The sequence below is a fragment of the Dendrobium catenatum genome, unplaced genomic scaffold, assembly GCF_001605985.2.
Source record: "Dendrobium catenatum unplaced genomic scaffold, ASM160598v2 fragScaff_scaffold_624, whole genome shotgun sequence".
Lineage (NCBI taxonomy): Eukaryota > Viridiplantae > Streptophyta > Magnoliopsida > Asparagales > Orchidaceae > Dendrobium > Dendrobium catenatum.
The window spans coordinates 1,155,632-1,171,709 of record NW_021319086.1 but is presented as its reverse complement, the minus strand read 5'-3'; the positions used below and the strand labels follow the sequence as shown (position 1 = coordinate 1,171,709).

Below are 16,078 nucleotides of genomic sequence, written 5' to 3'. Positions count from 1 at the left end.
CTTTTAATTTATGCAATATTATATTAACACATATTTTATGCTCTTTTTATTATTTATATGAAAGCAAGTGTAATGTTAATTATTGTTTTTGTTCCTTTTATTTATCTTTTATTGAAATTCCCATCATGCTTGCTATCATTTTTTTTATTTTGATTATTTAATTAAACTTAGTAAAAATAATAATTAAAAATTATATAAAATTAAGATAACAATAAAACTCTAGATCATAGTTCAAATGAAAACTATCTATATTTCATAAAGTGAAAAAAACTAATAATTAACTTACTAGATCATTTAAGTTTTTGCTTTAATTTGAATTATAAGTTATAACTTTATATAATAATTTTTAAAATAAAGGTAAATAGTTGAAATAAAGATTAGATATGAGTAAATTTAAATTGGAAATCATAAGCAATCTAAATTTGGAATTAGTAGTCTTATTAAATCTTTACATTATATTTTTTAAGATTGTAAAAGGGTTCAAAGAAAAAATTGATTTTAAAAATATTAACTAAGTACTCAAAATAAAAAAGAAGAGATTATTAAAATAGTTTTATCACATAGAGAAAAAGAAAATATGAGTACATTCAAAAATTATTATCAGTCAAAAGCTTAGAATCCAATTACAATCTTAAACTTAAAATTCACAAAGGATAGAATAAGAAAACTAGTACAAATGACAATGAAGTAATGAAAGTTTCAATTTTAACTACTAACATCTAATCCTTAAACTACAACTTTCACTTTAAAATTAAATATTTAATCATTAAGTCTATAACCTATGAATTCCAATTAAGCAATTTTAAGGATGACTAATTAGTGTAATTGTTAGTGTTTTCTTAAAACCAAAATTATAATCTTATTCATTTTTACTAGTTCTAAAATGTGACAAATTATTCTATATTTTAGTAATTTTTAATTATCAATTTTTACTTTGGTTAATCATTTAATCAAGATTGTAATATTTTTGTTTTCTTGAGGATAAGCAAGAGTTAAAGCTGAAGAGAATTTGATAATTGAAAATAATGTGCTATATTTCTAATAAAATGTGTTGTTTAGTTGTGTCGTGCAAGAAAAATAAAGAAAAAAGCATAAAATTCTAAGTTTCATCCAGCTTCGTGGTGTTGGACCAAACAACATTGTAGCACCATCAAAGTCATCGTCGGAGCACCATAATATCGATATGGTATTGCCAACTACTATGTTGGACAACACTATGATAATAAAAAAGTAAGCTTCGTAGCATCACGACATCATAATTTATCATGCCTCGGTGCCAAAATAGCCATCTTGGTGCTACAACATTTGAAAGACATCTGTACCGCGATGTGGCAGTTGTAACTACCCAAGGACATGAGTTGTTAATGAAGCGACATGAATGTTCACTAAGTAATTGATCAATGTTAGTAACTATCATGACAGAGCCAAAATAATAATATAGCAGTGTTTGCTCATTTTTGGATGCAACGGTGCCATCCTTTCAAAGTGCCAGTTGCCTACTTTGTATTTTCCTATAACTAGTTGATTCGTTATATTTGTAAGAGATTTCAATCACTTATTTAATTTCAATACATTTTAGAATACTTTTCTAAATCTCTCTTAGGGTGACAACTAAGGGAATTCAGGAAAGTATTTGATACAATCATTAGAGTGTTAGTCCATGTTTGTTAAAGCAATTCTATACATAAAGAAATTAGAAGTGTAAAGGAGATTAATTGAACCTTCATATCAATATTTTTCTCTTGTATTTTCTTTCTTCTATGATTTCAGTGGAAATGAGTTTGCTTGTCTTTTCTTTCATATATGACTAATTCCTTAGTTTGGATTGATGATGTAAAAAACATATTCTGCACTAATAAAAATTTGTGTGCTCTAAAGTTAAAAGATGTTTTTAAAGTTATTCCACTCTTTATTTAATGTATATAGTGGCCATATGTGTTGTTAAAACCTAGTGTGATGTATAGGCTTAATAGAGGAATGTAAGAATAACCAAGAATATTAGAATAGTGTGTTTGTATACCTAGTCATAAGATGTAAAACATGCTAGGTTCTTATGGAGATGATATAACTATAGGAGGTCAGTAGATATCCTTTTAACCCCTACAAGCTTGATAGAGATCTAGGGATGCATATGCTTTGAATTACATCAAAATTAAGAATTTCATTAGGAAAGATATGCAATTTATATTTATCAATCTAAATCACTTTATTCAAATATTGTATCCATTATTTTATTATTTTATTTAGTGATTAATTCTCCATAACATAAATGTTTATTAAAGTAGGATAATTTTGTGATTAGAGTAAGCAGTAGTGGTTGATTATTAGAAAGCACATTTCCTCATAAGTTCAACACTGTACTTTATAACTTTATTGCTTGATTCAGCATGTATACTTGCATATATTAAGTGAGTTTTATTAATTTATATAAAAAACATAAGCATTGTTTAGGGAAGAAATGAGCCTTAAGTATATATTTTTATAATTCATAATTACACTCCACCTTAGCCCCTTCCCCATCAATTATAATATTTCACACTTTTTGTTATTGATCATATTAACTTGTATGAGTGATGATTGAGAATTGATGATATTGATTGCTATTAATTCTATTATTTGAGAAGAGAATGCATATTGATTACTTAAATCATGTATTGAAAGCTTTATTGATTTTTTGGATTTTTGCTAGGCTATATAAGCTCATTATTTTGTTTTATTGATTTTAGGCCAAAGAAAGGATCAAGACCATTTGGAGTGAGCTAAATGCGATCCTCATGTTCTTTTAATTTTGGTCAATATTTTATTTTATTTTTTATATTTAGGAGTCCTTGATTGATTAATGATTGTTAGCGATCACTTGGCTATTGTAATATGATTTTGTTTAATGAATATAATGAAATATTTCCTTATGTATGGCATTTAATGGTTGTGTGATATAGATTAATTTATATTAATAATGTATTATAGCTTTTGTAAATAATTAAAAATGATAAAATAGATAATTCTTTCATTTTTGATCTCAGAGTGTGTCATTATCTTTATGGTGTCAGATGTTAGATTTATGCTGACCACCAGAGTCTAAAATATATTTTCACCTAGAAGGAGCTAAATTTAAGGCAAAGAAGGTGGCTGGAGTTGATCATTGATTATGATATGGATTTTATTTATCAGCCTAGTAGAGAGAATATGATTCATGATGCCTTATGCAAGAAATCTGTAGGAGTGACAACCAATTTAGTTACTTCTGAGTAGGCACTGATTAGAAAAAATTAAGAGGCTAGAGTTAGAAATAATGACTTCATCAGATATGCTTGTTGGAGTTATTTCTCAGATGATACTCCCATCCTCATTATAGGATGTAATTAAAGGAACTTAGAAGGAAGATGAAGAATATGCGAGGTTAAAAGAGCATATTAAGTTAAGAAAGAGATTTGAGTTGCAAGTAGATGAGCAAGGCATGAATTTTTATGATAGTAGATTGTGGGTCCTACTTAGTGGTAGTCAAAGGAAAAATGAAACATGGAGGTATAGATAAAGATGTATTTTTCTCGAATTTTACAAAAAAATTACTACTGATTAGAAAAATTTTATTGAGTATTCTATTTTATAAGTTACATGGCTTTTACTAGGAATTCATGCATCTTTTTAATATTGCATTGGATGTCTAAATTAATTATTTTTACATTGCATTTGCATTTTATACATAACATGTCATTAGAGATATTTAGAAATGTGAAAAAAAATACACTCTCTATTATGTATACTCTTCTGGCCCCATCTATTTGATATTGATGTGTGATAAATTATGACCCCATTTGCTAAAAGTAGATGTGGCAGTTTATGTAACATCGTAAGTCCTCTCTTTGCCCCATCCACCTAATGTAGATATGGGAGGGATTCTAACCCAACTTGCTATATTCATGTGTGGAGGGAGGTATAAGTGAGTGGAGATAAATTATGCATTGGGACATGTGTATTATAATTATTTCATTTCACATGTTAATGTTCTAGTGAGTTAAGTTTGAGAACTATTCTGAAACATGAATTAGTAAACTCTGATCTTATGTATGAATTTTGATGGAAAGGTGAAAATGAAATGCAAGTGAATATGTAAGAATAAGTATTTTATACTAAATTTGAGAACTTCTGTGAAAGTGGTTATATGAATATAAGTGTTAGTTCTGAAATCAAATATAAACTATAACTTTAGTAAAATTATATTTTGCTTATACATTAATTCGTTTCTTTTAAATAATTGAACTGGTTATTGATATTTGTGATGGACAAGATAGGGAGTCTACTATGCTAGTTGAGATCATTCCATTTCTTGTAACATTTTAGGCAAAAGAAAATGTCCAATGGAGTAGATAAGGTATATAGGAGGATTCTCAGATCTTTGAGTTTAATGTATCGATTTTGTAATCCTGTTTATTTGCTTCAGTGTATAAACATTCCTGCTTATGAGTAATTATGTAATTATATTTTAATGAAGTGAAAGTTGATTATGCTTCTTTTATACTTTGGATATTAGCATCTTTGGAAATTGGTGGATGAGTTAATTACTTATAAGATTAAGCCCAATGCTTCCATAGATCTTGGGCATCATAGGGGATGTTGGGTCACAACTGTCGAGACGAGGGGGTCCAAAAGTGGTATTCGGTCGATGAAAGTTCCAATGGTGTCAATTAGGAAAAATTTGTCCATGGAAGTTAAAAGGATGTCTCACGGCGACCGGGCATCGGTTTAACAATGATGACCGAATGGTGAGGGTATGCTGGTAGTGGTACTTAGGCGGAGTTTTAGGATTCTTCAAGCCCATAGCACTTTTCCCTTTGTAGCTAAGTCGTCACATGCTCTCATGTAAGGAGTAGGGTCTATTGATACATTTTGAGAGTGGTAAGCACCATAAATATGGAGAAAATCAAGAAAAAATTTGGAGCACTCAATCAGACAGCTCATATTGACTCCCTCAATTATAAATAGTTTATTTAGCATTTATGTGCTTAAATGATATCATAATCAAGCCATCTTGGGCTTATTGGATTTTTCTCATTGGGCCACTCGATTCAGTTATAAGCATGCCACATTTAGAGATAATTTAGTCATATAAAATACTTCAAACATTTGATTTAGATCCATTTGGGCCTGAAGTACACTAATTTTGGTGTTGTAGGATTCATCTCATTAAGACGTTCAGTTCAACTTAATGTTGCTAAAATAAGAGTTCATATGATCCTGAATTTAATTTTAAATTTTTTTAACTCAAACATGCCTCGAGATTCATGTCAAATCAAGACAATATTACAAGCACTAATTGACTAATTTAAAAATATCATTAATATTTTTGAAATGATATCTATAACCATGGACCCTTAAATTTTAGAGGGAGCACACTTTATTTTTTTTTTAATTAAAATTATATTTATATGAATAAAAATACATTTCATAAAAAAAGTAATCTTAAAATTTTTGGAGGGCCACTCTAGTCCTCTTAAATTTGCCATTTTTACAGAACATAACTTTACATGATTATATATATATATATATATCACCTTAATCAACAGGAGAATATTGTTTTAACATTTTTTTAATCTAAAACTAAGAAAAAAAGAAAAAAAAAAAACCAAAGCCCATAAATAGCAAATCATATGAGTACAACTAGCATCCATACTATCTTTGAACGTGCCCAACCATCATTTACTCCTTGGCCATAAATGAACCGCTATTCCTAACCTTAACTCCTCTTTCCTCTCCATCCGCATTCCTCCTCTCTTCCCCGACGACAATGCGAAACCCATCTCATGCTTCCTCTTCACTGTTCAACAGCAAAGCCCTTCTGTGAGTTTCATTGCAGATGAATTAGCCGGTAACTATGACGACAGAGAAGAAGGGAGATTGGATATTGATGCGGCGGTATGAGATGGGGAGGCTGCTCGGGCAGGGAACCTTTGCGAAGGTGTACTTTGCACGGAGCCTGACGACGGGGCAGAGCGTTGCTATTAAGGTAATTGAAAAGGAGAAGGTATTGAGGGTGGGGATGATTGAGCAGATTAAGAGGGAAATCTCGGTTATGAGACTGGTGCGACACCCCAATGTTGTGCAGCTCTACGAGGTGATGGCGAGTAAGACCAAAATTTATTTTGCCATGGAGTATGTTCGTGGGGGCGAGCTCTTCAACAAGGTTGGCCTTTTCTCTCTCTCTCTCTCTCTCTCTCTCTCTCTCTATTGAGGTAGGAATGCGGCAACGAAATTAATATAAGGTAATAAATATTAAAGATAAAAAAAAAATAAAATGAAATATTTATTATTTACTTTTAATAATCAAAAAGTATTTTTAAGGGGTATTTACGTGAAAATAATTATGTTAACTATCCCGAAATACATCAGATTAGGCTCAATATTTATTTATTTATTTTGAGATATCTTAAGCAATACTAACCTCAATATAAATTGAAAAGACTTTAAAGTCTATTCTTGTTGTGTCCTCGGATATTCACATAAGTAGAGAAGTATAAATTTTAATGTTTTAGCTTTGTACGAAGATCCAGCATGTATACAGATAAAAAGAGAGGGTGCAACATTTATAAGAGACACCAAGATTCTTTTACGTGGAAAACCTTTGATTAGGGAGAAAAATCACGAGGTCTAGCCTAGTTTGAATGAATCCATTAGTGTTTGTAGTTGATTACAAATGATGCCCTTCATTAGGGGGAAGGTCTTAGCTTGATGTAACAAATATACATCATACAAAGTGTGTTACATGGTGGAAACAGGAAGAATCACAGTTGATGTGTTCGTTTGGTCGGAAGGACCATAGTTGGTAGGCGACAGAGGCAAGAAAGAACTTTGTCTAGCCATGGAGGTCGAAAAGATCATAGTCGGCAGGCGACGGAGGTTGGAAGGGTTATTTTCTAGCGACGCAGGTCAGAAGGATCGTAGTCGGCCGACGATAGAGGCTAGAAGGATCGTAGTCGATGGGCGACTGAGGTTATAAAGACCACTATCTAGTGATGGAGGTCAAAAGGACTATACTCGACTGGAGATGGAGATCGAAAGGATCCTTGTCTAGCGACAGAGGTTGGAAGGACCGTAATCAGCAGGCGACTAAGGTCTGAAGGACGGTAGTCGGCAGGAGACGGGGGTCATAAAGTCCATTTTCTGGTGATGGATGTCGAAAGGACCGTAGTCAGCAGGTGACAAAGGTCGGAAGGACTGTTAACGGATGGAAGCCATGTGACGGGTAGAAATCTGGTGACCAGCGGAGTTTGACATCCGATAGAAGTTTGACAAAAGTACAATGATGGATAGAAGTCTGCGGACAGGTGGAAGTTCAACATAGTGTAGAAGTCTGACAAAAGTTTGGCGACAGGTAGAAATCTGATGAAAGTCCGACGATGGACAGAGGTTCGATGCTTGGTATAAATCTGGGGTATGGTAAGAGTCCGATGATATATGGAATTTTAGTGTCGGGTAGTAGTACATTGACGGACGGAAGTCTGGCATTGGGTAGAAATCTGGCGAAGGACGAAAATCTGGAGTCGATCGGTGGCTGGGAGGTGGTCGAGAAGGAGTCTGGTGGCAAGAGAACTCTTCTTTCTCTTCTTTCTTGGACTCCCTTCCTGCTCCTTGCTCCCCCCCTCATGAGAAATGAGGCGTACACTTATAGTTTTATGAGAGTGGCATTGTACTAAATAGAAGGAAGATCAATGATAAATTGAGAGTGATTTGAAAGGACGGCCGATGTTGGATCCCACGATTGTGGATCGTTTACTAGACATTTATATATCTTAATGATATCATAATTTGATGATCTTGAGCTCGTTGGATTTTTCTCGTCAAACCGCTCAATTCGACTATAAGCATGTTATGTTTTGAAATAGTTTTATAATCCAAAATATGATTTGAACCTTCAAAATGTGTTTCAGGTCTTTGATTTAGATCCAATTTGGGCTCAGATTGAGTTGAATTTGGTGTCGTTAGGTTTGTATTTTCGAAACGTCCTGTTCGACCATAAGTGTATTGAAATTAGAGTTCAGATGGTCGAGATTTGTGTCCAATCAAGATAATTTTTTGGTAATATATTTTTTGCCCCATATTTTCCGACGTTAAAACTCTAAAAGTCCAAAAAAATGTGTCATATTTTTGGGGCAATTTTTGGATGCAATTTGCCATACTAAAATATTTAAGTGTCCGAAATTACTTATAAAGGCTTCGTTGAGCTCAAAAAGTATCAAAATTGAGTTTGAAACATTGAAAAATGATTCCGATGATCATAAAAATGCCTGATTTTGACTTTTCGGGCCAAAAAATAGATCCGTACAAGTCTTGGCGGCTGAACCGATCGGTGTCCGCACACAAAAAGGCACTCACGTTTGGGTGTCATATAGTTATAACCAGCTGACAGTTACCACTAGTTGCGCTTAAATTTTTTAACTTTTTTTAGAGGTGGTATAGCTGCCAATTGTTAAAATAATGGGGTTGGCCTTGCTGCCCCATCCACCTTTTTTTTTTTTTTTTGCAGGTCCACTATTTTTTTTTTTCAAGTGGGGCATGCTTGCATTTTTTTTAAGTATTTCAAAAATTCCACATTTTGGCCCAAAACATCTGTAGAAAATTCTAGAAGAAATTTTAAAAAACTTTTAACAAAATGGGAGTGAAATTTCCCCCCAATTTTCAAATTATTTTCCCCCATTTTTGTATTATAAATACTACCTTTGGGGCAAGGGAAAAATTATACCTTTCTCTGTTCTCCCTTCTCCCTTTAACTTTCTTACAGTTGAGTTCTTCCTTTATTTTTTATTAGTGGCATCCCCTACTCAAATTTAGTACATCTCTCTTGTGTAAAAGTTAGAATTTTTCGTCTTCCTTTTTCTTCTATTATGGTATTCCTCTTATATTAGAGGCATTTTCACTGTTTGAGATACACGGCATCCCCTATCAAATTTCAGTGCTCCTCTTTTGTGTAGAAGGAAATTTTTTCTCATTCCATTCTCTTTTCCTTTGGCTTTATTCTTATACTAGAGGTATTCCATTATTTGAGATAGATGGCATTTCCTATCAAGCATCAATGACCCTCTTTTGTATAAAAGGAGCTTTCCCCTCCTTTCTTTTTTCTTCTCATCTGATATTCTTCTTACATTATAGACATTTTACTATCTAAGATAGGAGGCATCCCCTATTAAGCTTTCATGGCCCTCTTTTATATAGAAGTAGCTTTCTTCTCCTTTTTTTTTCTTCTCATGTGTTCTTCTTCTTACATTAAAGGCCTACAGCTTTCTAAGATAGACGACATCCCCTATTAAGCTTCAGTGCCCCTTTTATATAGAAGGAGCTTTCTCCTCCTTCCTTTTTCCTCTATTGTGCTTTTCTTTTTATAGTAGAAGCTGAAAATTAAGAGATGCACCAAGAGGGGGGTGAATTGGATGATTAAAAGCTTCTTTAATGAGAATAAATATCTTTTTATTACTTTATGCAGAAGTGAATTACATTCATGATAAAAAGATAAATTATCAATTTCACCCATACAATTAATCACAATAAAAATGAATGTAGAAATAAAGTGCAGAAATAATAAAGCAAAGAACACACTGATTTATAGTGGTTCGGTCAAACCATGACCTATGTCCACCCCCTGGAGGCACCCTCCGAGTATTACACTAAGCCTTTAGTGATTCGCTTTTTTTCCCTCGGCAAGGCAGAGAAGCCCTTACAAAATCACTTCCATCTTTCCCGGTGCGGCGGATGAGCTGGGTTCTTTAACACCAAAGAGATCTTCTTCTTCCTAAAACTTTCCTCAAGACGAACCTTGAATCTGATGGTTGAGATGCAAGATCGTCGAAGCAACCGTGTGAAATCTCCTTCACACACTCTTGAAACCCCCTCCAAGGATCTTCTCCCTCTCTCAAACTCCACCCTTTTCTCTCTCCCTTTCAAGTTCTCTCTCCAATTTTTCTCCATAAAAATGAAGCTTCAATGGCTACCAAAAACTCTTATAAAGTCTTATGAGAGTGCTTAAATAGAGGGCTCAAAAAATCGTAAAAAACTTAATTCAGCCATCAAAGATCGTACAGTATGATCGCAAGATCATCCAGTACGATGTGCAGAAATTGACCTATTAGTATTGTAGGATGTCCAGTTAGTACTATACAAATAGTTCAATTGCATGTTCGTATTGTACGATGTGTTGTGCGAACAGTTCAAAAAAAAAGAATTCATCTAGGATGAAGCATGGGATGGCCAAGATCATCTCTATTGATCGTACATTATGATCCAGTTCGTACAGTACGATCAAAATATCAAAATTAAGTCATTTTGATTAACTAATCATAAGATTAAATTAGGCAATTTTTTAAACATCGTATAGTACTATCATGATCATACAGTACGATTAGAACAACTTTTCAAATTCAAATTTTTGCCTAATTTAATGGATGGAAGGCTTTATAATTATAACAGATCGTACAGTACGATTAGTTATATTAAAAAAATTAGTAAAATAAAATATTTTAATTAATTTTTGTTACACTAGATCGTATAATATGATGTACAAAAAAATTAAAATATTTAAAAACATTTTTTGCTTCCTCTATGTGTGTGCAGGATCAACAAACTAACATGCATTATTACAAGGCTTGATTCAAAAAATAAAAATTATAGACTCATTTAATATTAGCAATTATACACAATCTTGAGTCTTAAATATTCAAAGAAATATGCATAATATACCTAAAATATTAGTAAACATACAAACAAATATGCACTACAAATACTATGAGAAATAAAAGATTAATTACTATTATTTGTTATCATCAAAATCATAAACTCAGAAGCCCGAGTTGCAACATAAGCTTTCCACTATTTAAGATTATTTTTGACATATTACCTCTTGTGCTTTTTAAGACTTTTTAGCCTGCTAAGATTTTTATATAAGTGATGATTTTATTAACCACTTACTTTCATAAATTTTTTTTAGAGAGAAAGTTGTCTATCCAGAGCATTGCTCGATGATATTTACCTTTCTTAAAGATGGCAAGAGAATCCACCAAGGATATATGACCAATTTGAGGCTTTATATGAGAGCATTGCTCGATAATATTAACCAATAAGGAAGAGGTTAAAAGAATCCACCAAGAATGTATGACCTATCTAAGATTGTATGTCAGAGCACTACTCAATGACGTTAATATATATGGATGAGGTCGAGAGAATCTACTAAGGATATATGACATATCTAAGGTTGTATGTCAGAGCATCGGTCAATGACGTTAACGTTTAAGGAAAAGATCAAGAGAATCCACCAAGGATGTATGACTTGATTGAATGTTAGAGTGATGCTTGATGATGTTAACCTATATGAAAGAGATCAAAAAAATCCACCAATGATGTATGACCTATTCGAGATTGTATGTCAGAGCACCACTCGATGATGTTAACTTATATGGAAGAGGTTGAGAGAATCCGCTAAGGATGTATGACTTATATGAAGTTTTATATCAGAGTATCACTTAATGATGTTAACCTATATGAAAGAGGTCTAAAAAATCTGACAATGATGTAAGACCTATCCGAGGTTGTATGTCAGAGTATTGCTCAATGATATTAACCTATATGGAAGAGGTCGAGAGAATTCAATAAGAATGAATGACCTATCCGAGGTTGTATGTCACAACACTCCTCGATGATATTAATCTATGTAGAAGAGGTTAAGAAAATCCGTCAAGGATTATGACCTATCTGAGATTTTATGTCAGAGCACTACTCAATAATGTTAACATATATAGAAGAGGTCGAGAGAATCCTCCAATGATGTATAACCTATCCAAGATTGTTTGTTAGAGTACTTCTCGATGACGTTAACCTATGTGAAAGAGGTTGAAAGAATTCACCATGGATGTATGACCTATTTAAGGTTGTATATTAGAGTATTGCTTGATGACATTAACCTATGTGGAAGAGGTCAAATTAAATACCCCTTGGATTGATTTTTCCTTGATTGGGAGAGGGTAAATGCCATGTGTATCTCGATTCAAATGAGAAAAAATAATATATCTTTAGATCGTTACTGTCTTTTTGAAGTCTAAATTAAGACATTGCCAAAAGAGTAAAAGTTTAGATATGGGCTATATAAAGTTTGAAATTTATTGAAGTAACATTGCATTTGCTAGAAGTTTTATGATCCTAATATATTATCTGGGATATTAGAAGAGTTGGAGGAATCCTCTTGACCATGGCTATAGTCAAGGTTGCTCCCAGTCTATATTTAATCCACATGAAATTGATGCAATAATAACTGATACCAGGACGTTAACACGAATGATCTTTTGAGGTTGGAGCAAAAATTACCCCCCTAATTTGGAACAATGTTCCTACATATGATGCCAAATTGTTGCGTCCTTGAATATTCATGATGTTAGAGAAGTAAAAAATTTAATTGTCTTAAGTTTATATGAAGATATAGCATGCATACAGATAAAAGAGAGGTTGCAACATTTATAAGAGACACCAAGATTTTTCGTAGAAAACCCCTAAAAATGGTGGAAAATCATGGGGTCTAGCCCAGTTTGAATGAATTCACTAGTATTTGCAATTGATTACAAATGTGGCTCTTCATTGGGGGGAAGGCCTTAGCTTAATGTAACAAATATACATCATATGGAGTGTATTACATGGTGGAAATAGGAAGAATCACTATTGATGTGTTTGTTTGGTCGGAAGGACTATACCTGGTAGGGAGGTCAGAAAGAACATTATCTAGTGACGGAAGTCGAAAAGACCATAGTTGGAAGGCGAGAGAGGTCCGAAGGATCATTGTCTGGCGACAGAGGTCAGAAGGGTCCTAGTCCGTGGGCGGCTGAGGTCAGAAGAAACATTTTCTAGCGACACAGGTCGGCAGGATCGTTGTCGACGAGTGATGAAGGTCAAAAGGACCATAGTAGGTGGGCGACGGAAGTTACAAAGACCGTTGTCTAACAACAGAGGTTGGAAGGACCATAGTCAGCGGACGATGGATGTCGAATCGATCGTTGATGGCGGAAGTCCAGTGTTATATAAAAATTTGGTGACTTACAGAAGTTCGACATTGGGTAGAAGTCCGACGAAAGATTGATGACGGTCATAAGTCTTGCAATGGTTGGGTCCAATGACGGGCAAAAGTTCAGTGTCAAGTAGAAGTCCAACGACAAACAGAAGTCTGGCGTTTGGAAGAAATCTGGCATTGGGCAGTATTCCAACGATAGGCGGAAGATCGGTGTCGGGTAGAAGTCCATCGATAGAAGGAAGTATGACGCATGAAGAAATCCTGCGATGGGCGGAAATTTAGAGTCGATCGGTGGTCGAAATAGGATGAAGATCAAAAAAAAATTGGGAGTGGTTTGAATGGATACTCGATGTTGAATCCTTCGACCATGGACTATTTTTTGGACATTTGAATGTCTTAATGATATTAGAATTTGATGATATTGAGCTCGTTAGATTCTTCTCATCAAGCCGTTTGATTTGACTATAAGCATTTCATGTTTGAAAAATATTTGGGAATCCAAATTATGATTTGAACCTTCTGAATGCATTTCGTGTCTTTGATTTGGACACATTTGGGCTCGAATTGAGTCGAATTTGATGTCGTTGGGTTTGTATTTTCGAAACATTCAATTCGACTTTAAGTTTGCTGAAATTGGAGTTTAGATGGTCTCCTATTTACTTTTTGAAATTTCCAACTTTATTTTGTCTTGAGATTCGTGCCCGATCAATATAATTTTTTTATGATATATCAATTATCATATATTTTACATCAAAATATCTTGATACAATTTTTTTTTCTGGTTTATGTGCAAGTAATAGATTTTATATTTAATTATGCCATTTTTTGTTTTAAATTACCTCAATGAAAATGCATATTTTATTTTAAATAAATTATAAATTATCATATTATTTTTTGTACTGCCTATAAAGGATTTAAAGTTTTCCAAATTTTAAATTGATTACAAATATCATTAAAAGTTTTTCAAATTTCAAAGTTATAAAAAATATATATTAAAATTTAATAGTATTTAATTACTTAAATTTTAATATTAAAATTTTAAAGTTATTAATATATATATAATTTTGATTTTTTTTAATTAATTTAATTTTTTAAGTAACTGTGGAATTATTATTTTAAATTTTAATAAAATTAATTATGAATTATTATAACTATTATATTTATTTTAAGAAATATAATTTTTTTAGCTTATATAGAAAAATAATTCAACACTTAATATTTAATATATATAACTATTAAAATTTTAATACATATTTTTTATAATTTTGAAATTTAAAAAATTTAATAGATATTTTTTAAACTTTAAATATTTGAAAACTTGAAAAATAGGCCGGTACAAAAATTATTTTATAACATAAAAAGTTTAAATTTAAATATTATAACTATTATATTTATTTTAAAATATAACTCTCTCTCTCTCTCGTTTTTTATAACTTAAAAAAAAAAAAAAAAAAAAAAAAAAACCTTATCATATTTTTGCCTTCAGATCGCCCGCGGCCGGCTCAAGGAGGACGCAGCTCGACGCTACTTTCAGCAAATAATCAGCGCCGTCGACTTCTGCCACAGCCGCGGCGTCTACCACCGCGACCTAAAACCCGAAAACCTTCTCCTTGATGAAAATGGCGACCTCAAAATCACCGACTTCGGCCTCAGCGCCCTCGTCGACAATCGCCGTCAGGACGGCCTACTCCACACCACCTGCGGCACCCCCGCCTACGTCGCCCCGGAAGTCATCAACAAACGCGGCTACGATGGCCCCAAAGCCGACATCTGGTCGTGCGGCATTATTCTCTTCGTCCTCCTCGCCGGATTCCTCCCTTTCCACGACTCCAATCTCATGGTAATGTACCGCAAAATGTCAAAAGCCGACTTCCGATGCCCTAATTGGTTCCCTCCCGATGCCCGCAAGCTAATTGTCCGCCTCCTTGATCCTAACCCTAATACCCGCATCACAATCCCTAAACTCGTCGAATCCCCCTGGTTTAAGAAGGGGCTTAAGCCGGTCGAAGCGAACGACGACCCGGCGGGTGTCGTGGACGCGGCTTTCTCGATGAAACCAACCAGTCTAAATGCATTTGATATCATATCGTTGTCAAAGGGGTTTGATTTGTCGGGGTTGTTTGAAGGGTGTGGGAAGAGGGGAATTGCGGCGGAGGCGAGGTTTACGACTCAGAAGCCGGCGGCTGCGATTGTGTCAAGGTTGGAGGAGATTGCGCAGACGGGGAGTTTTAGGGTGAGTAAGAAGGATGGGAAGGTGAAATTAGAAGGGAGAAAGGAAGGGAGGAAGGGACTGTTGGCGATTGATGCGGAGATATTTGAGGTGACCCCGTCTTTTCATTTTGTTGAGGTGAAGAAGTCCGCAGGGGATACGCTTGAGTTCCAGCAGTTCTGTGATAAGGGGTTGAAGCCGTCGTTGCAGGACATTGTTTGGGCTTGGCAGCAAGGTGGGGATGTGGAGCAGCAGAACTTCGCCGGCGCCTCTGCGAGCAGCCCGCCTATCGCTGCTAACTCACGATGAGCTTGAGGAGACCAAGTTCTTCATGGACGGATGTTTCTATCTGCTGTTTGATGGACCATATTACTTTTTTTTTTTTAATTGTCAATTAGCAGTCCATGAATAATAATGGGCAGTGAGAAAGGACTTCTATCGGATCTTTGTGATAAAACTTGTGTCAAATGTGTATCAACACGACCTGAATGATATCCTATGCTTATTATATTGTTATTATTATTATTATTATTATCATTATTATTATACTAGCCATTAGTATGTCTTACCATTTTATTTAGGGCTCTTAAAATTGAGTCGCGGGTCGAGTTCGGGTCCAATCCGGAACTGACCTGGCACTATTCGACCCGATTTTTCGAACTCAAACCCGATCTACTTCGGGTCCGGATCAACCCGAACTCCACCCACTTCAGATATGTTTTACTATAAATTTTTTTATTTAATTCGATTTTTTTAAACCTAAATCGAATTATGATAAGATTTACATCAGTCAATTTAAAAGAAATTCAATTTGGGTATCATGATTTATTATT

The 16,078-nt window shown here is 33.9% G+C and overlaps 1 protein-coding gene across 1 annotated transcript; it reads left to right on the top strand.

The window, feature by feature from the left end:
* Positions 1 to 5,692: 5,692 nt before the first annotated feature.
* On the top strand, positions 5,693 to 15,779 carry LOC110113686 (CBL-interacting protein kinase 5). The gene is made up of 2 exons (XM_020846354.2): positions 5,693 to 6,181; positions 14,523 to 15,779. The coding sequence occupies exons 1-2, from the start codon at positions 5,873 to 5,875 to the stop codon at positions 15,552 to 15,554; spliced, it is 1,341 nt and encodes a 446-aa protein (XP_020702013.1). The 5' UTR covers positions 5,693 to 5,872; the 3' UTR covers positions 15,555 to 15,779.
* The last annotated feature ends 299 nt before the right edge of the window (positions 15,780 to 16,078 follow it).